The 23,732-nt window shown below is 37.9% G+C and overlaps 2 protein-coding genes across 3 annotated transcripts; one reads left to right on the top strand and one right to left on the bottom strand.

The window, feature by feature from the left end:
* Positions 1-285: 285 nt before the first annotated feature.
* LOC142613555 (methylcrotonoyl-CoA carboxylase subunit alpha, mitochondrial) lies at positions 286-18,908 on the bottom strand. 2 transcript variants are annotated; one of them, XM_075785937.1, is made up of 16 exons: positions 18,516-18,908; positions 17,369-17,490; positions 16,981-17,128; positions 16,228-16,365; positions 15,852-15,947; positions 15,708-15,767; positions 14,343-14,435; positions 14,156-14,267; positions 3,564-3,668; positions 3,243-3,379; positions 2,500-2,734; positions 2,256-2,422; positions 1,976-2,092; positions 1,591-1,833; positions 1,413-1,508; positions 286-523 (listed from the first exon to the last, which is right to left on the bottom strand). In XM_075785937.1, the coding sequence occupies exons 1-16, from the start codon at positions 18,855-18,857 to the stop codon at positions 515-517; spliced, it is 2,220 nt and encodes a 739-aa protein (XP_075642052.1). In that variant the 5' UTR covers positions 18,858-18,908; the 3' UTR covers positions 286-514. The 2 variants fall into 2 exon arrangements, with proteins under 2 accessions (XP_075642052.1, XP_075642053.1); XM_075785938.1 differs by having other exon boundaries at positions 2,256-2,419.
* LOC142613557 (ATP synthase subunit 9, mitochondrial) lies at positions 8,769-9,181 on the top strand. Its single transcript, XM_075785939.1, has one exon. It carries the CDS (start codon positions 8,801-8,803, stop codon positions 9,023-9,025), a length of 225 nt encoding a protein of 74 aa, XP_075642054.1. The 5' UTR covers positions 8,769-8,800; the 3' UTR covers positions 9,026-9,181.
* Positions 18,909-23,732: the final 4,824 nt, after the last annotated feature.

Here is a 23,732-nt window from a genome sequence, read left to right as displayed (position 1 = left end):
AGGCACATCTACTGCTGATCCATCCAGCATTTGATGAAAAGAATTAATGATTTTTTGATATTTCAATAGTTGGGGTTGGGGTGGATTGGAACCTTGGATGACTTTGTTAGAAACACCAAGATTTGAGCTACAATGCTCTTGACATGTAACAACCACCAAACAACAACAATAAAAATATATATATTAACAAAAAAATAATAACAGTAATAATAATAATGATGATTGTTTCTGATGGGAGGCTAATCAAACTATGACTGGTAAAGACAACAGCTCACCAGCTCAGAAGAACAAGAACACTACAATTTTTACTTTTCATTACTGAAAGGTCTGCAAAAGTTTTGTTATTACATCTTGATGATGGTAAAATTTTATTTTATCTAGTAAATAAGGGATATACATCAATTTTATTACAACAGAAATGTAGTTAGAACTTCCGCTGACTCCTCATTTGAGCACAATTCTTACGGGCTCAATCAATATTTGTCAGGAGAGAGAACGTAAAATCATGATGGTTCTACGGATCCTGCCCAAGCATATATAATCTCTCGTCATCACATGTTTAACTAAACATACTTAAAATTGTAGGAAGTTTATTCTCACCATAATTAATCTACAATTTTTAAAGATCACCAACTGAATGACTCTATGACATTTCAAAGAACAAATATAAGAGCTTAAATTGTAATCATTTTCCAATTGAACATAGCAACAAACTGGCTAACAAGTTATCAATTCCTTTCATGCATCCACCTCTCTGGTAATGTCAAATACTAGCTACAACCTAAATACAATGGTGAATTATTTTGTCCATAACTAAAAAATTGACAAATTATTTTTTGAGCAATGAGCCACTGAGGTAAAAATCCTGATAATCTCTAGAACTTATATGCATGCAATTGCAGTATATTTGACACGTTAACACCGAGTTTGTCTTATTTAAAAAAGTGTTATTCTTTCAACATTAAAACTGAGGTTTTTATGCAGTATATTTTTAAGCAACAGTACCACATTTCATAAGAACATCTGCTCATAATAGTGATGTATGGACTGTTCTAGGTTTTTTTTTTTTTTTTTTGGAATGAAACATACTCACTCTTGGTATCTTTAAGTTCATGAAGACTGGATTCAGCTTTATCACCACAAGGGAGAAACGATTTTTAAATTTGTTCATTTTCATCCAATAATTAGTTTAAATTTGTACCACAAACAAGCAAAAGATACAGAGCACTTAACCAAACCACATAGTGCAGGTAAAAGAACAAATAGTCAATTACTGTAGGAGAATATCCACCAGACAATGCCATTCTATTCTCAGCATTTGCAACTACCAGTTATACATTCGGTTTATTCTGTTGTACCAATTCCAAATCTATTAGCCCATATCTAAGTGTATCAAAGGGCAAATAACTGACCTTGACACTGAAGAGGACACTACCATCAGAAACTTGCTGGCCAGCTGTAACTACAAGCCCATGGACACCCCCAGTACATGGTGCCTTTACAACATGCTTTTAAAGGGAAGAAGAAAAAATAATTCAGTTCAGCATAGAAAACTTTTGAAAAAGGAATAATTAGACTATTAACACAAACCTCCATCTTCATTGCCTCCAAGACTATTATGGGTTGCCCTTCCTCCACTTTTGTCCCATCCTTCACCAGAACTTTGACTACTAAACCAGCCATGGGTGCCACAACAGTTCCCTGGGGGTGGGATGCTGTATCAAAACTGGGCTTATGTTGGGCTTCATCATCATCAGACAACTCACATCCTATTTTCTGTCTGAATTGATGATGATGTGACCCACGCCATATGTGTATGTGCTTTGTTTGATCCTGCCAGCTCAAATTAACAATCAATAATTAGTTATACTGGAATTCTATAGGGAAAAATCAAGAACAATGGAAACTGTATAGAAGAGTCTCCATAAATTAATTTATCTACACTCTAAAGATGCATGCAGAGAGAGGCTCCTACCTTGAAGTAAACAGCTAAACTGACATCCATGCTTACACCATCAGCTTCAACTCTGAAATCATGGTTACCTAGATGTGTTGCTTTGACTTCGAAACCAGGGGAGCAATTTTCTCCTGTCTGTATTTACATATACAGCATATTGAATCATGCCAAAAAGAACAACCCTATATTGGATATATAATTGGTGGGGGGGAGCAAATGCTCTCTTAAACATAAATCACTTCAAAATTACTGGCCAACAAAAACCATTATTTTAAACACATTACAAGTGGATGAATACCTCAATCAGATAGTTTCCATTTGGCTTATAAGTAATAGAGAGTGTGAGGACATTTGAACCAGAGCTATCATATTCATTCTCCCATTCAATTTCCATTGTACGCCTAGCACAATGATGAACTCTGAAAGGTGGGGATGAATACCATATGGAGAGTGAGCTGTTGCCTGCTGAACACATTGGCAGACGTAAATATCTTTTATGAGCAACTACCATATCCCAAGAAAAGAATGAGACCTTCAATTACCAGGGGAATTTTCTTTCAATAGAGAATGTTCCATTGAGATAACACACGCAGCTACTAGGGTTGCATTAAATCTAGTAGCTTCATGTGCTTCTTTTGCTGACACTGCATTCGTAGGAGAAACAAAGAGATCATCTTTGAAGTGTTCAATGAAATGAGTTTCTACATCACCATTCTCAAATGCCCAATGTTTCACAAGTTTTTGGAGGAAATTGATATTGGTTGGTAAACCTGCAACCTAATCAAAAGATTTGCATTAGTGATTCAATCATAAATAAGTCTGTCTAAAAGATAAAATACATCTCAAGAAGAAATCACTGTCCAAAAATAGTTGAGACTTCCAAAAAATTGTAGAACCTACAGTTATGAGGCAATAAACCTATAGGATCCCAGGAATGGTACAGAGGTAACACAAGATGCATGTTAAATAGAAACTATTGCACAAAGTAGAATTATATATTTTGGCCCTTTTAGGGATCTCCCCTCCCAAATTTGATATGTAGAACCATCCTGACCATCTGAACGAACCTATTTACAATTTTATCAGACAAAATTCCTATTTATCCAGACAATACGCATCATACTTGGAGTCATCCCCATTGAGGATCCATTGCCTAGAGATACCTGATAAAATTATCTAAAATGTGTACAACTTGGAAATAAATGCATACATGTGCAACAGCTGTGACAATGACTATAATAGACTCATTAAGATTGCTACGCTGTAATTCTCAAATTGAGTATACCTGAAACTCTGAGAGGCAATCCTTTAATTTTACTAATGCCGCAGCACGATTTTCTCCCCATACTACAAGCTTAGCAATCATAGGATCATAATGCATGCTAACATTGTCTCCTTGTTCAACCCCAGTCTCAACCCGAACTGCTCAAAGACAGATTCCACATAAGCAAAACAAAAAAGGAGTAGGAAATCTTAAGAAGTTATATAAGGCAATTGCAATCTTGTAGGCAGGGAAGGACAAAGACTGGCTATTTTCAACAGCAAGAGTGTGGGCTGAAACATCGTTTACACTACATAAGTAACATAGATATGTGATGCAACTGACCTGTTGATGACACTGGAACAGGACGATAATGATGAAGAACTCCAGTTGCAGGAAGAAAACCTTTCACTACATTTTCAGCATATATTCGGGCTTCGAAAGCATGACCTGTCATGATAATGGGAAAGTATTATTATTTTTTTAATTTATTTTTCATAGGTAAGAAGGAAATTATAAAAATTTAGGATCTCTATACTGAACATGCTGTATGCATAATGTGTAAACTCAAATATGGAATTCAAACCCATTACAAGCTTCTTTTTTTGTAAATTGTTTAATTTTAATTAATTAAGAAGTGTTAGTTTATGAAATAGATCTACGTTAAAGACGCATAATAAGAACTAGTAAAATAATGAAATCCCAGCAATAATTCAAGTATTTCATCACTAAATGCACCCCTCGAGAGGTGCATTTAGTTGTCTTAAATGAGAAACTAGACCATTAAGAGAGATAAAAACAATACTTGCTCCCGCACAACCTTGCGTACTGGAGCCATCGAAATACATTTGCCATGGAGTTGTGGTCAGACGAATGACCTCTCCATCATTCTGATCGGGCAACTGCTTGCCTAAGTCCAACAAATGATTTATAAAAAATTCGGCCAACACCTGTCTTGTGACTGAGCTCCGAAGTCTTTCATTCATCCCTTCCCACAGTCAAGGTTTCACCTTCTAGATATGGCTATTTGGTCCTAGTATGAAAAGATTCCCGATTTCCTCTATGGATAGATTGATCCTTTCCGCTGGAGCTAGTTTAAAGGCGTGTTCGTTCGGTTTGTTTATGCTACTATAAATGGATCCCCCCCCCCCCCCTTTTTGCTGTACTTATAGGTGGGAAAAGGTTCCCCCACCCAAGGATTCTTTTGCTTTTGCGTCCGTGCTCGCGCATTCATTTATATAAGCAGAGATTTGCCTACGGATCCTTCGTTCCCTTTGTTCTTGACCCATGAGGAAAGATAGCCCAGTCAAGACTCATGCGACTAGCTCTTCTGGCTCTTTCGCGCTTGCAGCTATTAGTAGTAGCTCTCCCACAACCCCGTTTTCACGGTTTAGGCTGCTCCCATTTCGCTCGCTGCTACTACGGGAATTGCTTTTGCTTTATTTTCCTTTGGCCACTAAGATGTTTTAGTTCGCCAGGTTGCCTCTTGCCTACTCCTAGATTCAGCAGTAGTTCGATCTACGCTTATTTTCAACTCCCCGAAGCATTTTCATCGCTTACTACGCCCTTCCTCGTCTTTGGGTGCCTAGGTATCCACCATAAGTCTTTCCTCGTTTGAACCTCGCCTTTAACTTTAAGGCTATGCCATCCTAAAGTTAAATGGAAGGATCTTATCAACGTCCATGAATGAGAAATCATAGATCAAACTACTGAATCAGAAAAATTGGGTGCTATCATATAGTTTTGTATCGGCTAAATTCACAAGCTGGAGATAAGCGGACTCGAATCGTTGACATCCGCCACAGCGTAAACCGCCGCCTCTCAGGCCCCCGACTGATTCTACCACAAAGGCCAACAATAGACAATAACTCCCCCCAAACACAGCTTACAACTTTCATCGTACTGTGCTCTCCAAAGGGCAACTCTTCTCAAAATCTCAAAAAGGATATTGAGTTGGAATCCCATTCTAACTAAGGATTCTTGTGGTTCCGAAGAATCCAGCTACAAGAGAACCAGAAACGGAAAGCTCCCCCCCCCCCCCTTTCCATTCTTGTATGTGAGGAATTTTGCCCACGAGAGTGAGTTTGTTTCGGTTAAAAAGCTACATACCTTTAGTGCCCTAAGGGATCGAGAATTCCGTTTGCTTTTCCCAACCCTAGGGTTAGCTACTGGAAGGATTACCTTCTCAAGTCTCAACTCTATCCAAGGGTGCTCTTTCTCATCAAATCCCAAAGCATTCTTCTCCTCCTGCCTAAAGGCATACATGTAATCCGGCCTATACCTTTCCTGAGGTAGCTCCTATCTCCGACTGAGCATAATGATTTGCTTTTTAATAAAGAATACCTCGGCGGGGTCAGGTTTCTTAGGATCTACAGGGAAGCCCCTTGCCCAACTTCGCCGTTAAGGTACGGGGTCTAAAACCAAAAGCCCAGGTTTTTTTAACTAACTAAATAAATAGTGGGGTGTGGGGCTTCCCTGTGGAACATAGTATCGACGATACTGGATCACCCTTTCCTTTACTAGAAGTAGATCCCCGTTGCCCAAATAAAAGAAGGGGTTGGTTGATCTATTAAGAAAAGGGTGGGGTTCTCGTACTGCCCTCCAAAGTCAGCCTCTTGTGGGCCTCTTCCTGATTGGCCCCATTCGTGTATGTCAAAAAGCGGGATACCTTGACGCCCGTGTTAGCTCTTAAAGGTGGGATGCTTCCCCGTACCGATTCGCCATTTTCCCAGGTGCCCAAGGCATTCTCAATTCTCGTTTCACTAAGTTGGGGTGCCTCTACTCCATTCTTTCGGAATGGTATGTGGGCCTTCCTCAAGCAATCCCCTATGACTCAACCCTTGTTCTTGTGCAAAAGCGTCCTCCCCTTCCTCTTTTTCTCGCTCACTAAGGCAAGCGGCTTCCTGCCCCATTTGTGTCTGTCTGCGATCGTGCCTAGCCGGGCAGTTCATCAGGAGCTGCTATCTGGGACCAAGCACTAAGCACTCTTTCTTTTCTGGTAATATATATAAAGTCGGTGTCGGGTTTGTTAGGATTGATTGCCCCATAGATGGACACCTTCCTTGTACTGAAAGGTGAGAGAAGGGGTTCACAAAGACAAGGCTTCGGTTCTTCGCCGATTCAAGTGAGAAAGTCAGTGACATCGAAGACGTATAAGGTAGTCGAGTATGGCTAAGAGCAAACTACCTCTTTATAGTAGTAACCTGAAAGCAGCCGTACTTTAATAAGCAATTTCATAGATGGAGAGATTTCCCTACATGAAAGTAAGAGGCATAAGAAAAGGGTATTAGATATAGGCTCAACGAATAGGGTCTATGAACAAAGACCATAGTCGACTGCTCGTCCTCATGGTATGATAACTAAAAGGTAAAGACGAGTGAGTTGATCTTCCAGAGGCCAACCCTTGAGGATGTATGAGGGTTACGAACTCTTGCTATGGAGACGAAAGAAGAAAGCAGTGAATCCTAGGACCCACAGCTGACAGAAGCCCTACCGCATTCTGTCATTCCCTCTAATAGTTGATGGAGGGTCAATCTTGTCCTACCTGTAAGTAAAGGGCGGTATGAATCCACTCTACAACTATTGGATTCAAAAATATGAATTCGTCTTATCGTAGATAGCGAAAAGTGCGTTGATTCGGAATGTGTTCAGTTTAGGGGGGACAACAACCCCCCCTTTCATTCCTTCGATCCGTAATGCTTAAATCCGGGGGGGGAAGAAATCCTTTACATATCATGTAGTTCTTTGGTGGGTTTCATTATCCATAAGTAAACCCTTTCTTCAGGTATTTGCTTTCAGTCTCTTATTTACGAATCTTGTTTTTTATCGTATAATAAGGAAAGAAAAGCTGCGGTGATCGCTCACTAGTTTCATCTAGCTAGTGAGGGAAAACCCATTTGTGATTAATAGCGGAAGAGCGGAAGAAAGAGGGGAGTTGAAACATAAAAAAATATTTGCTATGAGTGCACAGAAGAATTTATTAGATTGGGACATGAAAATGAGGAGATTCAAACGGATAGAAGAACAAAGGCTAGAAAAGACAAGGCCCACTTTCTTACGATTATGGGCCTTCAAAAGAAAGATCACCTTAGGATTGTCTATGTGCTTAAGTCTTGCATTTTTTTCCTGGTGGGCATACATGCCCGAGAAACTACTCACACAACCATTAGCTTACTTAAAGCCAGAGTATGTACATTTGGTCAATGACACCCTTACCCTTGTTGACCAGATATGTGAATAGCACAACTCAGGGTTCATATGTATGTGTGATGAGCAGCATATTCACAACGAAGTAGCAAGCGCTTTTTCAAAAGATGAGCTTTACGACCCCCTTGGCATAAAGGAAGGGAAGCATAAAGCGAAGGCCCTAGTTGTGATGGTAGGAGCTTTACTGAGAACTTTGCTCCTAAATGACTCAGTCGTAAGGTAAGTGCTCTGTGCTTTCTTAGATTACCGAAGTAAAAGACCGAAGTATTTACTTGATCCCATCGGGCACGTAGGCCGGCCGGGAAAGGACAGCTTCAGTCATATCTAGTCTCGAAACCTAGGAATGAAATGAGAGCTAGACCCTTCGTAAGGCGGTGCCGACAAAAGGCTCGTGAAATCTAGGAGAGGAGCTACTCATAAAGGAAGGACTGAAAGGAGAGTTCGGGGGAAACAAAATAGCATTACATTAGGACTAGAACTATGGGGCGTTTTCAACTCAAAAAGAGGAAAATTTGATAGATAAAGAAAAGAAAAAGGCTTCATAAACTGAAGAAGAAAATAGCCTAAAGTAAGAATGGAATGAATGACACTTATCGTATTAGTAGGGAAAAAAACAGAAGGAAGAATGGAACCAACAGGAAATAGAGAAATTAAGGATCCCCCAACGGAAATAGATCTCTCCCTCCCTTAAAACCCTAGTACGCGAAGTGCGCCTTCGGGGCAGCGAATCGGGCTTGAAAAAGAAAGAAATTCACATAGTATTTCGTGTCCCAGACCTTTTTTTGGAAAAAACCCCGAAAACCTACTTTACTTATTTTTTGGTGTTTAGTTGAAACACCAAAAAATTCGAGCAAGTTCTTTTAAAGTAACTTTTTTTTAATGGGAAGCGCAAAAAGACGCAGAGTGAAATAAAAGAATAAAAAAGACTGGTTAGATAACTGTCAATGAAGCAAAATTAGATTTTGCGCGAGCTCATTTCTTATCTGGAGTATTCCCCCCATTCTCACTACTATATAAAGGAACATACTTCCTTTATTTTAAGATTTTAAGACGCGAACTTGAGAGTGAGCTGAATTCTTTGTTTATGGAAGCGCGACTTCCATTCCCTAGTGATACAAATATGGGGGACGTGGTCAATCATTTGACTGCGAATTCCACTCCCCTCCCTGATCTCTATGCGATGGTCGAAGACCTCCGCATTCATGGGGCAACAAGTCCGCATTTTTCTAACGCTGTAACTTTTGTCTCACAATTTTTTGGTGGGGATGGGGGTTAAGGGGGGTGCCCAACATAAAAGGAACGAGGGGAAGAATCGACGAGAAATCCATAACAAAAAATCGTGAATAAAAAAGCGTGACGAGAATTCTCAACCCAAGATGTTAGAAGGTGCAAAATCAATGGGTGCCGGAGCTGCTACAATTGCTTCAGCGGGAGCTGCTGTCGGTATTGGAAACGTGTTCAGTTCTTTGATCCATTCCGTGGCGCGAAATCCATCATTGGCTAAACAATTATTTGGTTATGCCATTTTGGGCTTTGCTCTAACCGAAGCTATTGCATCGTTTGCCTCAATGATGGCCTTTTTGATTTCATCCGTATTCTGATCGAAGAAAGAAGGTTGAACTTTCATAAAGCAAGCACCTCTTTCACATAAGAAAATGGAGGCGGGCTTGGGTACGATCTAACTAAACCGATTCCACATGAAAGAGGACCGGACAATTGCCCTCTTGAGTAATGGGAAGCGGGCTAGTCCCCGAAAATGCTCGTTCCTTTGTCGTTGGGGCTTACAATTCACCTTGTGACTCATTCCTTCGGTCGAGCGTTCTTCAGACAGACGTCGATCAATCTATCACAGGCCGCTTTGTCATTGTCTTATTTTTGGTTGTCTGATCACACTCGAAATTATGTATCTACTTATCGTATTTTTGCCCCTGCTCGGTAGTTCCGTAGCAGGGTTTTTCGGACGTTTTCTAGGATCAGAAGGAAGCGCTATAATGACCACTACGTGCGTTTCATTCTCTTCGATCTTATCTTTGATTGCTTTTTATGAAGTCGCACCGGGAGCTAGTGCTTGCTATCTAAGAATTGCTCCATGGGTCTCATCGGAAATGTTTGATGCTTCTTGGGGCTTCTTTGGCGACCGTGAAGTCACCGGATGAATTGCCGAGTAGATAGATCAGATCCGGACGCGGCTCTTGCTCCGCGGCGATACGGACTCGACCCGCTCCTACCCACCCCGGGGCACCATAGCATGTCGGGAATAAGGGAGGACATGCTGGATGTAACCACTCCCTTGGTTGGGGGCTGTGCCGCCCTGCCTTTCGATCGATACACAGTTGAGTAGGCCGATCACGAACGCTACAGGTGTGGGAGCGATCCTGGTCAGGGAAGGCTAAGACGGCGCCTCGCATATGGGTAGCAAGAGGGCGCTTATCTATGAAGCACAGGTGCGTTTTGAGACTCGGGTGCGGTGGGACTCGGCGATTAAAAAAATTTTAAAAATATTTTTATACAATAAATTTAATATTTTTATATAAAAAAAAATTCAAATAAATGGTAGAGTTTATTATTAAAAAACAATTATTTATGATTTGTTTTTAATAAAATCAATACTTTTGATAGTTGTAAACAAAACCACATTTCAAATAGGTTCTTTACTCATTTTCCAATTCCCAAGCCCACTCACATTAAATAATTGACATTCCCACCTACTTAATTTATATTCTTTTGTTACATACCTTTATTCTTCTTCCATCCATTTTTTTTGTCTTCTCATCTTCTTCTTCCTTCTTTTTTTTTTTTTTTTTTTTCCTTCCTCTCACAAGGCCACATGAAGCAGAAGAATGGCAGCCGCTGCCCATTTTGGACTGTTTCGGTGCCCGTTTCGGCCGGAATCAGCCGTATCGGCATGTTTCGGTGACTGTTTCGGCCGTATCAATTCCCGTTTCCGCCGAAATCTGCCGGAATCGGCCCGTATTTGGCCTGAATCGGCGCGAATCTGGCCGAGTCGACGCAAATCGGCGCGAATAAAAAAAAAAGAAAAAAGGGAGAGTCGGAAAGTCGGACACCGCATCGGACTCCAGTACGGCGACCTTGGAGCCGCGTCAGTGCTTTCTAGGCGCTTATGCCCCGATGGTGGGGCCTTATGGGGAAGGGCCCAGCCCAATAGGGACAGCACACCCCCCACTTCAAGCGCACCTCTGTATCGACTGAATCACTCTAAGAGTCTAGTCGGTGGAACCGGTGAACCACGCGAGCTGGTTAGATGCGTGGGGCAGAGGGCTCGTAGTACCCCCTTTTCTTGATCCAGCCTTTTCTTCGCTTCGGTAGTGAATCACCTACTCAAAAAAGAGGCGGGCCTGCACGCCCTATTTGAGACTACTAAGGCAGGCGGTGGACTCTTTCATTAGGGAAGGGAAGAAGGGGCCTAAGCACGGCAGATGCCGTACACTTGAGTGGCAAAGGAAAGCAAGATCGTTAGGGATGGCAATTGTTGCCTGACCCGCAAGTACCTGGCCCGGGCCGACCCTAATGTGTCGGATTTTTTCCAACCCGATAAAGAATAAGGTTGAGTATGGGTTTTTTTTTTTTTTTTTTTTAACCCGAAGCGGGTCCGGGTCGGGTCGGGTTCGGGTTTTTGATAAAAGCCGGACCCGGTTACTTTGAAATTTTTAAAAAGCCCTTATATATATATATATATATAAACAAACCCTAAGTCCCTAACCCACTCACATCTCAATCAGAATTCAGCTCATGCCTCACCCTCACAACCACAGCTGCCTCACTTACTCTCAGTCTCACACCTCACACCTCACACAGTCACACTCTCAAGCACTACCGCCCAAGCATTTGAAATCCGACCCAAGCTCTCTGCCTCTCATCGCCGTCTTCAGCTGTCACCGCCGGTCTATTCTAGGGTTTCTTCTTCTCTCTCTCGCCTCTCTAATTCTCTGTATTTTGGGCTTTTGTTCTTAATCGAAATTGTCTTCCTCTTTCACAACCCGATTTGCGGTATGTTTCGCATGTGAAATTCGATTTCCTGCTCGAAGCCGAACAAGTCATAGTCGAGGTGCGTCGAGTTTATGCTTCGATTGTTTGTAATATCTATAATTTTAGAACCTCAATTTTTTTTTTTTTTTTGGAGAAACCTAGTTACATTTCATTGCAGTTCTGGATTGCTTTAGATTAAAGATGTGTCAAATGTTAATGTCATGTCCAATTAGTGCATTGAGAAAACTGTGCAAAATTAGATTGTAGCTACTTATTGTATCAAAATTGGATATTCAGTGAACATAAGAGTTTTTCAAGAATTTGATTTTTGGCATGTTTCCTTCTACTTACAAACAGAGAGAGTATACACAAGATTTTGATTTTAGGCGTGACTAGTAGTAATAAGCAGCACATTAGGCGTTGGTGTTCATTCTTTGTATTTTGGCCCTGATTGTTTAAAACTTTAAATTTAGAAGGCATGGGTTGGGCTGGGTGGGTATTTTCTTTACCGTGTGAAATTTATTAATGAGTTTTGTTGCCTAGCAAAGCCTTTTCATGCATGAAATGATTTACAACTATGAGAGCTGTGAGAAATTCTACATAATTATATAGGGTGATTGAATTCAATTTAGTGCACAATGTTTTTTTAGCTCCTTTATTTACAAGAAAAGGAAACTGTGTGATGCTAAATTTTGTACCGATTTCTTTTGAATCATATTGCTACTATATAGTGTATTAGTTTGGTAATATTGTCTTACTTTTACTATAATTGCAAGTGGAAAGTTTTGATTGTGGATTGCGTGTTGATACTTACTCAATCTAAATGTAATAATAGCATGGGAATGCTTTGTGTTGATTTGTTTTGAACTGCATTGTTGCTTAATTGTTGAATTAAAAGCATTACAACTACACATACACTCTCATTAAATTTTACATTCCCAATTTATTGTTTTCTTGTGTTTGTTGTGAATGCAATGCCTGAAATGAAGATGGGGAGCCTAAAGAAGAGGATGGGAGTTGTGTCACAGCTGTGGAGGATTAGACTTTTTGTATTGATTTAGTAGCCTTTTTTAATTTCTTAGACTTGTTGGATTAATTTGTTGGTTTGTAATTATTCTAAACTTGTGGTATTTATTTTGTAGCTCTTTAATTTCTTGGACTTGTTGGATTTGTTGGACTTGTGATACTTATTTCTTAGACTTGTTGAATTTATTTTATTTTTATGTTTAGCAGGTGATTTTAGCTATGATTTATTAATTTATGATTAAATGGTTATCTTAGCTATATTATTTATAGATATATAATTAATAGGTGATTTATGATTAATAGCCTATGATTTGGACTGATTTGGCATTTGGGCCACGTTAAATGGGCTTGAATCTAGGCAAAAATGAATTTGAGCTTCAATTCTTTTCTTTTTTTTTTCCGGTTGGGCCATGATTTGGGCCGCAGATTGGGCCCAAATCTGGTTGGCCTAAACGGGGCCCGCGGGGCGGGCTTGGGCCCTGAAAAAAAAAATCCATTTAATAAACAGACCGAGTTCGAGCTGCAGGTTCAAGCCCGCGGGTCGGGTCCAAGTATAAAAAACCCAACCCGTTGCCATTCCTAAGGATCGTACCTGTTTTTCCAGGCCTGTTCGGACATACGGTTCCCGCGGAAGATCAAGTTGGTGAGCCGTGTGATGGGAAACCTTCCCGCACGGTTCGGAGAGCACTGAATTAGAATGAGAGGTTCACCACCACATCATTGCATGCAAGGGGAGCTCGCTCGATTCGCGCAAATTGGTCCGACTCGTAATTCACTTCTGACTCCGTGTTCGATAGCCCGACCGTAGTGATGTTAATTGTGGTTACATCCATAAGTAGCTTGGTCCATCTTTATTCCATTTCATATATGTCCGAGGATCCGCATAGCCCTCGATTTATGTGTTATTTATCCATTCTTACTTTTTTTATGCCAATGTTGGTGACTGGAGATAACTCTCTTCAATTATTCCTGGGATGGGAGGGAGTAGGTCTTGCTTCATATTTGTTAATTCATTTCTGGTTTACACGACTTCAGGCAGATAAAGCAGCTATAAAAGCTATGCCTGTCAATCGAGTAGGTGATTTTGGATTAGCTCCTGGGATTTCGGGTTGTTTTACTCTCTTTCAAACAGTAGACTTTTCAACCATTTTTGCTATCCAAGAAATATGAACAAACATAATATGAAATACTTTTTCTAGATGTAATAACATAAGATGGACTCCTTTTTTTTCTTTTTCTTTTTTCCTCCCTTTTGGGATCCGCTTATTTTGCTGAAACTGAAAACTTTTTACTGAAAGTATTGTAGATAAAGGTAAAAGTTAGCTGAAATAGTACAATGGACTCATAAGTAGTACCAAAAAGTGCAGTGGGATCCATGAATAGTAGCAAAAATAAGCTGAATAGTAAAATAAGTTAGTAAAAATAATCTTGTCAAACAGACACTAAGCAACCAAATAAAGCAAAGGATAAAAGGATTTAATCTAACACAGTTCCCATCCAGCAGTTGACCTTTTCTTCATTTTTATGGTTTATAATAGCGATAGTAGAAATGTGGGGTAGCCTTCCCCTTCTCATGGTTAATGCCAGTCAAGCCATTAATTAAAAAGTAGTCTAGGGTCATATATTATCAATAGGTAAACAAGCATAAAGAAAAAATAAAAAGGGAAAGCAAGCAAGATCAACTCTACACATGACCTTCATCAAGAGATTATATTTACCTAATAACGACACCTGTGATTGACTCATGGGAAGAGCTTCTCCATTTGCAACACGGATTTGCCACTCTACAAGATCTTGACCAACAATCATCTCAGTCACAGGATGCTCAACCTGCATTATATGCTCCTCATTAGGATTCTGTACATCTTGTGCATTCTATAGAGAGACATAGATTGACAACAGTACCTGAAGACGGGTGTTCATCTCCATAAAATAAAATTGGCCTGAGATTGTGTCAACTATAAACTCCACAGTGCCAGCATTGTGATATCCAACTGCCTTTATGTATCAGATAGAGACTTCATCTTAGTGGTAACTAAAAAAGGAAAATAAAACACACACACACAAAACAACCACAACAAAAGGGCTAAACAGAAGTACTCAAGAGACAAGTCTGTAAAAGGACAAGGTGCTATGCATTGAAGATACAACTTCAAAATGTGGGATATAATCCAAAGTTAAATAAGGCCACTACAAGCATGTTTAGACACCATAACAGACATGCTACCATAAGACAAATAGAAAAAGAAGAGAGAAAGGGGCACAAATTAGAAAAATATTCTACAGATCAAGTTTCAAAGCAAGGCAAACTGATGCAGGAGACGCAAGAAGATTATTATTTAGTATTATTTATGTTTGCAAGTCAATTGTATTTTTATGTTTTAGGTCCTATTAGTTTATTGGGCTATTAGTATTTTAATTTGAAAGCAAGGTTATTTCTGTAATAAGGCAGTTAAGGTTTCCTAGCCAATTAGAACTAGGGTTTAGCAATCCTCTATAAAAAACCTATCGTACTCCTTGAAGAGATAGTTGATATTTTGATGAATGAAAAAAATGGCCGTTTGGCCTTTTTTTTTTTTTTTGTCTGGTACTGACTCCAGGTCTACCCTAGGTGCTGACTCTAGGTCTACCCTAGGTGCTGACTTCTAGTGGTTTTCCCGCTTAGTGCTAAGTCCAAGTAAGGCCTAGGTGCTAACTCCTAGGTCGTATCCCTTTATTTTATTGTTGTTTCAGTTTTGTTCTGGTTGTCCTGCATCACAAACGAATTAAAATGCTTGCTTGGGCAGAATTTGGCACCTCAAACCACAAAATGCCATCCTGTCCAAAAACTTTTAGCTACTTATAAACTCCCAAGTATCCAATCTATCTAATTACCCTCACCTTATCAAGCTGGCTTGTTTGAGTAATGTTTTCTGCATAACGTATGTAAAGTCTCAGCTAATTAAAAGTCTTTTGTATGATAAACCTATCAAATGGAATCCAAGATAGGAAGTTCTTCAGTTTTTTTTTTCCACTATTTTTTTTTTTTTTTTGGATAAGTTTTTTCTTTTCCACTATCACAATAGTATTAATATATTTAATCAAAAGTGGTAGCTCAATGCAACAAATTCAAAGATTTAGAGGGGACATTATTACATTAACTAATCCTTGCAGTTCCCCATAGCATATATGTACCTATCTACACACGTGCATTCACGTGTTCATAGCCAAGTAATGCAATTTTCAAACAAACTACAAACATCAGATCATGAACAGATTAGGAAACCTCACCTTGGCTGCAGAAACAGCAGCTTGACCCAAGTGGGAGCGGAAATCACTGGAAACATTTGGCTGCATTAATGAGTGTATTACAAATCTAGAATAACTACAATCACAAACAAGTATAAAAAAAAAAATCCAGAAAGCTATCATTACAGCTGGAGCTTCTTCAATTATCTTCTGGTGTCTTCTCTGCACACTGCAATCCCTTTCATATAAATGAAGAACATTCCCATGTTTGTCCCCAAATATCTACAATAAACAGAGGAGTATCTACTATCAATATGTAATTTTGATTGACAATCAGAGCATATGATGAGTATCAGATTGAGTGCAGTTTACTTTCCACCAAAAATTTATAAAATTTATTTTCCACTAACTTATGGAGCCTGAGTCTAATTTTATTCAGAATTAATATCCACTATAGAGCACCATAAGAATATTAGAAAATAAACGGTTACATTACATTACAGTTATAATCAACGACTATTTTGAAAAAGAAATACTCACATTATACAAAGAATGACAATACCTGAACTTCTATGTGCCTAGGCTGTGTGATATATTTCTCCAGCAATATTGTGTTTATGCCAAAAGAAGCAGCAGCCTCACGTTGTGCTCCCAAGAAAGATTCATCAAATTCATTTGGACTGTTTACAATCCTCATACCCTATAAAATGAACAATCTAAGAACTTCATGTGAAAAGAAAACAGAATTTCAGTCATGACAAGGAAAATCCTAATTAAATCCCTTTTCTCCTGCCCTGTTGTAGAGGCTATAACAACAATTTTTACTATTGAACATATTAAACAGGTGGACGTGGCAAAAGCATGTACTGGACAAGATCACTATCATAAAATATGTAGCTATGTTTAAATTTCTGAACAGTCACATCACATATTTACTTTTTATGGATGTTGCCATTAAATTTGTGACCCTTGAAACCAGGCTGAAGTGCAACTGGCAAGAAATAGACTCCTTAGGCAAGAGTTTAGAACAACCTATCTGGCTTTTCAAACCCAACCTAAATCAATACATCTCTTCCCTAGAGTTTTCAACTCAGACACATGGCAGATTGATCATTCTGATGAAACATTACATGAAAAGGTCCCCACTAATGTAACAGCACAATGATAATAAAAATGCATGGACATCATGACACACATATTAGGTGAGACATTTTACATATGTAGGTTTTCATATATGTATTTTGCATCACCATACCCATAACACTAGCATCATTTACAAGTGTAGAAATATGTCAAAATAATAATAGTCACACACCTTTCCTCCTCCTCCATGAGTTGGCTTTATTATGATTGGGTACCCAATCTTGTCTGCTTCTAACTTCATCAGATCTATATCTTGTTCATTGCCATGATATCCAGGCACAAGTGGTACCCCGGCTGCACCCATTATTCTCTTTGATGCACTGTTAAGTAGATTAAGCGTCACTAAGTTGAGAATCTGTTCTTAATAAATAGAAAATTTTATTGCACAGAGAGGGGTAAGTTCCCAAATGCATGCGTGTGCGCATATTCACACACACACACACATGCTTGTAAAAGAAGTAACAGTAATTACAAATGGGAATATTTGAGAGCATAACAGAAATGGGTATCTGGTTTATGAATGTTAAGAAGAAATTTGGTCAGAAGCCAGCAAATTGTACCTCTTATCGCCCATGTCGCGGATTGCAGATGCTGGAGGGCCGATAAATTTAAGACCTTTATGCTCACAAATTTGAGCAAAATCAGCACTCTCCGATAAGAAACCATAGCCAGGGTGGATAGCCTAATTATCAAAATAAGATATCCACTCTGAAAGCATGTCCTTGCAATGTCCAAAATATTAAAAGCAATTAATCATCTACTAGCGATACAAAGCCATGCACAACAAGTATTGAACATTAGTGAGGCAACCAAAGTATCAAACGAAGAAAATGTACTAACAAAACACCTACATATCCACCATATGTAGGTGTTTTTAGGGCTAAAATACCAAGAAAAAGCCATCTACTATAGTAAAAAATGCTGACTTTTACATCAATCATCATCACTATATATGCTATTACAGTTTGATAGTATTAATTAGTCAACACAGAAGCAATTCATCACATTCCCAACAAAGAACTTAAACTGCCCATTATGTGAGACCCATAAAATCTTATGTGGGACCCACAGAAATCCTATGTAATGGGATTACATGCATGAATATTTATTACGATGTCAACAAGAAAATTGCAGAGGTTAGGGTACATGTGGAGTTGCAAACAATGATTTTATTTTTTTTTTTGAGAAATAATTACAACAGCTGCTAACCCGCAGCTCAAACCTTTCCCCCTAGACCCCTAGCACTTTGTACATAGGGAGGTGTCAATTCAGCTACAAGGGCTTTGGCAGTTGCAAACAATGATTATGCCATCAATTTGTGCACAAAACTAATGCAAATAGCAAACCTCCAAGCATATATATCCCAATTGCTAAAGCATATTTTGATTTTCGAATATCTTAATACATATTTGCACAAAACAATCTTATTTTGAACAAGTTTTAGATCAGTACAATTCAAATATTACTGTTCTAGAATCTAGACGTTAGCTAATAACTATATCATTATTCAAATACTACTACTATAGACATTAATTAGAAAAATGATAAATAGCACAAATTTCACTAAAACTCAATGGAATTGAAATCAACTTCAACAATCAACAACATATGCATAACCAGCTCAAAACAAGACATATTCAATTTCTCTAATTTTCCCGCACTTTCTCACCAACCAAACAGAGAAACGAATTCCTTTCTCTAGCTCACCTGCGCACCAGTGCGAAACGCAGCGTCGACAATCGACGACGCGTTGAGGTAACTCAACCGAGCCGGTGGAGGACCGATAAGGACGGCCTCGTCGGCCGATTTGACATGAAGCGCGTCACGGTCTGCGTCGCTGTACACCGCGACGGTCCGAATCCCTAGCCTCTTCGCGGTCCTCATGATTCGGCAAGCGATTTCGCCTCTGTTCGCCACGAGAATTTTCTCTATGCTCTGTGAAGAAGAAGAAGCAGAGTCGGAGAATAAGCGCGATTGGAAGAAGAAGGAAGGTTTGTGATTGTGTTGGTGTTGGAGCCTTCGATGGAGAAGGGATGCCATGGACGCCATGAGAGAGAGACTCTGAGCTCTGTGCTCTGTGAGTGAAAACTGACTGTGATTTGCATTGGGAAATGTTTGTTAGATAGATAATAAAAGAGCAGGATTGGGATGGGTATTTGGGTCATTTCATTAGGGTTCGGTATGGGCAATTGTGTATGGTGGAAAAGTCGTTTTGTGATGTGGCGTCATGTGATTGGGTTGGAAATATTGTCTTGATTTGAATCTGGATCGGAGACTTGTTACTGGATTTGGATCTGACGTGGTTCTTCGTTTCTTTCGTTTTTTTTTTTAATATCTTGTCCTGATGCTTATGTGGTGCTGACCTGGTGAACTGTTCCTACCTATCTATCCATCTCAATTTTAGACTGTTTTTGGATGACTACATTTGGATTTGTAATTCATTGTTTTGAAATGCCTTGGTTTAAAATTCATTGATTTAAAAATTTCTTATCTGGGTCTTTTTGAATAATAAAAAATTTGAAATTCATCATTTAAAATTTCATTATTTGGATACTTAAATTTGAATTTGGATTTGAAATTAGATTTAAGATCAATAAAATATATATTTTTTAATTATTATTTTTCTTAATCCTTCTACATTTTAATTTTACTAACAATTTTAATAAATACATGTAATGAAAAAGCCATTGATAATCTAATTAATAAATATATGAGGTAATGAAAAATTCATTGATAATCCAATTGTCAAGATGAAATGTCTTGCCAACTATTGACAATTAAAATGTTCTATATCAACATAGAGAGAACCCAAATGCATGAGTTTTTACACAACATTCAAAATATCCAACTAAAAAATTATTTTATAGTTCTTAACAATTAAATATGAGGAACAATACTCTATAAGAGTGGAACCAATATCTGCAACAACTTCAACTAATGGATCTTTCCTAATCCTTTTTTTTATTTTATGAGGCTCAGCTGCAGAACTTGTTAATAACAAATATTGACATGGTTGTTGTGCAATGAAAGAATTCACCTCATTTTCTCCTTCCTCGGCCGTAATTTCAACTGCATCGTCTGTATGTTCTACACCAATGCTAGTACCTCTATCCCTCCCACACAAGATCTCAATGTCTTCCTAATTGTCAATAGCTATGTTTTTATAAGTACCCGCTTTTGCATTTTTCTAAAGTTAAAAAAGAAGAAGAAGAGACAAGTAGTGAGTTAACATAATTAAATAAAACTATTGAAATCTATTAATTTATAACAGCAAATCCCAAAAATCAGAAAATTAATCCCAAACAGTCAGTGAAACCTAGCCAAGAGCTCACTTAAAACCCCCACTGCAAAGCCAGCCCTAAACAGCACCAAAAACAAGAAAAACATCCTTACAAATTACCCAAAACTCTACTAAAAAACCTCACAAAGACCCTCAAATTATCCTCTGCAAATCATACCAAAAAAATACCTAGAAATAGCCCCAAAAATCCACTGATAAAACCAAAAAACAAGCTCAGAAGAATCTCTAACTTGTGAATAGAAAGTAATTCTCTTATCCCAATAGTTTTATATTTCTGACAAAATTCTCAGCCATGTTCCATATACTCCAACAACCAAAACTCTGTTCAGAACTTTCAACCCCTTAACCCCATCTTTCTCCTCAAGGTTAAGCTTGATTCTTGAAACTTAAAAAAAACCCCATTCTTTCGAAGAAGGAACTCAAAAATGATGGTATACATCAACAACTTTCAATAATACTTTTTGTTGCTATCGTTGTTGTTGAACACTTCCAAAAAATGAAGAGAGGGAAAAAAAAAACTTCTTTAGCACAGCTAAGAGGAGGTACTTGTTTCATTTTCAAATAATGGAAAAATAAAATGTGCATAGGCATGCAAAATTAAACTTCAACATGAAAATTCTAATGATTCACTATCCAAAATTTGAAGTTATTTGATCAAAGTTCTATTATGAATCTTATCATTGTGATGAAAACCCCGTACCTTTTGTTGACCTATGAGACAAGCATATAATAAGATGTTCAACAAGAGGTCTAGCATATTAGGCATGACCACATCAGGCTCAAGTTATTTAAACTTGCCTTGAGACTTAAGCTTGGTTAGACCTTGAACTATGTTCTATATATTGTTGATGGAGTTCCTTCAATTTGTCTCTACTACGCATGATAATTTGACTATTGAGAAACATAGCTGAAAAGGATACCTAGTCAACAGTTAGCATGAGTTTATCATCCATCCTCATTGATCTGCTTCCAACAGAGAAATATATATGTAGAAGCATATACATTAGCAGGCAAACAAGGATTAAGGGGCTCCAATAATTAAAAGTAAAAACATTGGAACCATTGATTGATGCGCATCTGGTGGTGCTCAATAAAAACCTTTTCAATGCTAACTAGGCTAACCAATGAAGCAACCCCCTGTCATAGTATATGTTATTAATAGTAACGCAGATCAATATAGTATTTTCATTCCAATGAGCAAGTAAGGATGTTAACTAAAGAACCGGGGACTTCCCATTTCTTTTTTATTAGGCAAGATTTGAAACTAATATCTAATTCTAGACCTTACTCTGCCTCAACAAAATTCTTGAATTTGAAAAGTGAAACAGCTCTGGACTTATGGGTGAGTTGGGCCCAAGGAAACAGGTCGGCCCACCCGGACGAAAACCCAACACGAGGCCCAAGGCCCATTGAGTGATATATGCTTGATATGCCTAAGGGAGGTAACCCCGAGGGCCATCACAATGAGCTCGAACACTAGCTGGGTACCAGGAATTGATGCGACTATGACCAAGGGATCCCTTAGGGGTCGGTGGTATGAACCGATCACAAAAGAAGCCTGTATGCAAGCCCCCAGGAGGCCGGCCACCGAGAATTAACGATTCCGAAATGAATCCACTCCCAAACACTATCTAGCGTCTAGAACAAGTTTCAAGGGAATCCTGTGAATTCTTGAGGATCTATTGGGATTCTAGGAGATATGGGAATATGTGAGTGAGTGCGAAAAGAAATGATGGCCACCCCACTTATGGAGGGCTATAAAAGGAGGGGAAAGCAATGGTAGAGGGGGTTGGACAAAGTAGAGAGAGAGAGAGAAACCTAGAGAAGTACTGGGAAACCAAAAAAAAGTGAGGAAGAGGGTGAGAGGTAAAGAATTTTGGCAAGGGCTGGTCAGGCTAAGGTTGAAGCCCCATTAATAGGAACGAGATAAAACCCATGTATAAATAAATTGAAGGCCCAAGTACAAGCTCGTGAGTAGTCTTCGGTGCCCATATGACTAATTCTCAATCAATATTGTCCACAACATGAAAGAATATGACACACACCACCTAGCCTTCACATCTCGCATTAAATTCATATCCGAACTCTTATCTATATCTATATCTATCTATCTATATCTATATATTACTAAAAGCTGAAGAGTAGCATTTAATATTGTTACGCCCACATTCAGCCACATTAGCAACCATGTCATCATTTTTTGTTTCTAGTTTTTCTTATATATTTTTTAAAAACATTTTCTCATTTAAGGTAACTTAAAAACTATATTATTTAAAAATTAAAATATCTTTTAAACATTATTTTTATTATTAATTTTCCAAAACTCTCCTTCCCTTTTACCTCTTCATTTCCCCACTACTTTCTACCTTAATATCATTCTTTCTCTTCCTTTTTATCTTCATTTATTTTTGCTCTTCTTATTCTCAACATCTTAGTATAAATTTGACATTTTTTTTTTCATTCTATGCATAGTTTTCTCACACAAAAAAGGTTACCTCTCTCGCTCTCTCTCTCTCAATTTGTTTTTCATTTTTTGTTTGATTTTTTTTATTGCGTCAATTCTTTAAGTTGATGAATTTTTGTATTAATTAGAATTCTACTTTGGAATGATGCAATTTAGTTTTGTATTTAAGTTTTTATCTTTTATATTCTCTTTGATTAAATATTATCCTACTACATTATACACATAGCATATAATAATATCATGTTATTATATTACATAGAATGACTTGGATAATTTGATGTTTATTGCTATATATTTTATTTTTACTCTTTTTTTCCTATTATCTTATTTTATGCAACATTTAAATCCAGTCACATCCTCCGTACTATTAAATTATGTAGCACAAATCAAGAAAGTGGCTAAACACAAACATGCCTTCCGTTCCCATACATTGGGGGAATAAAAAATATTTGTGTGATTAAGAATCATATAATTTATAATTTAGATAGCACCCTTTGAATATGTCTAGGTCCATAGATTGAGCAATTTGTAGACTTAAAAGGCTATTGAGAATGTACTTTTTGAATTAAGTCTAAACTACTATATATCATTTAGATAAAAACTTTTATCATAGATACATTAATTTTTTTTTTGCCACAAATTTAAATCACGCGAGGTTAATAATTTTATATTATGTGTTAGCATCGTCTCTGTTTCTTCTTCTTCTTCTCAAAAATATTATGTATCATCTTTAAAGGATGCCAAAAATATTGATCTTATAGAAAAAGTTATATAAAATATTGAGAAAAAAATGTTTTATATTACAATCTACTAGAAATGTTTTTTAAATATTAAAACCTTTCTATTTTTCATATCACTAACGTGTTTTACAACTATAACATGTGTTAACTTAAGTCTTGATATTCTTAAGCTGTTTCGGCAAAAAGAAAAAAAAAAGGTTGTCGCAAAAGAGAAGTTCATGTAAAGTTTTTTGCAAAATGAAATATCTGCTTTGTAAGACCATCAAACTTGATAATATGCAAATGATGAAACTGTTAGGATTAGTGCCCTTAAATCATATTATATGATGCTATGTATGACATTATGTATGACTTAATATTATGATTAATAAAGTTGTTTTATTATTATCTAAAATAATGGTAACATGAATATTTGGACA

The sequence above is a fragment of the Castanea sativa genome, chromosome 10 (genome assembly GCF_040712315.1).
Source record: "Castanea sativa cultivar Marrone di Chiusa Pesio chromosome 10, ASM4071231v1".
NCBI lineage: Eukaryota > Viridiplantae > Streptophyta > Magnoliopsida > Fagales > Fagaceae > Castanea > Castanea sativa.
This window is presented reverse-complemented; position numbering and strand designations above follow the sequence as displayed.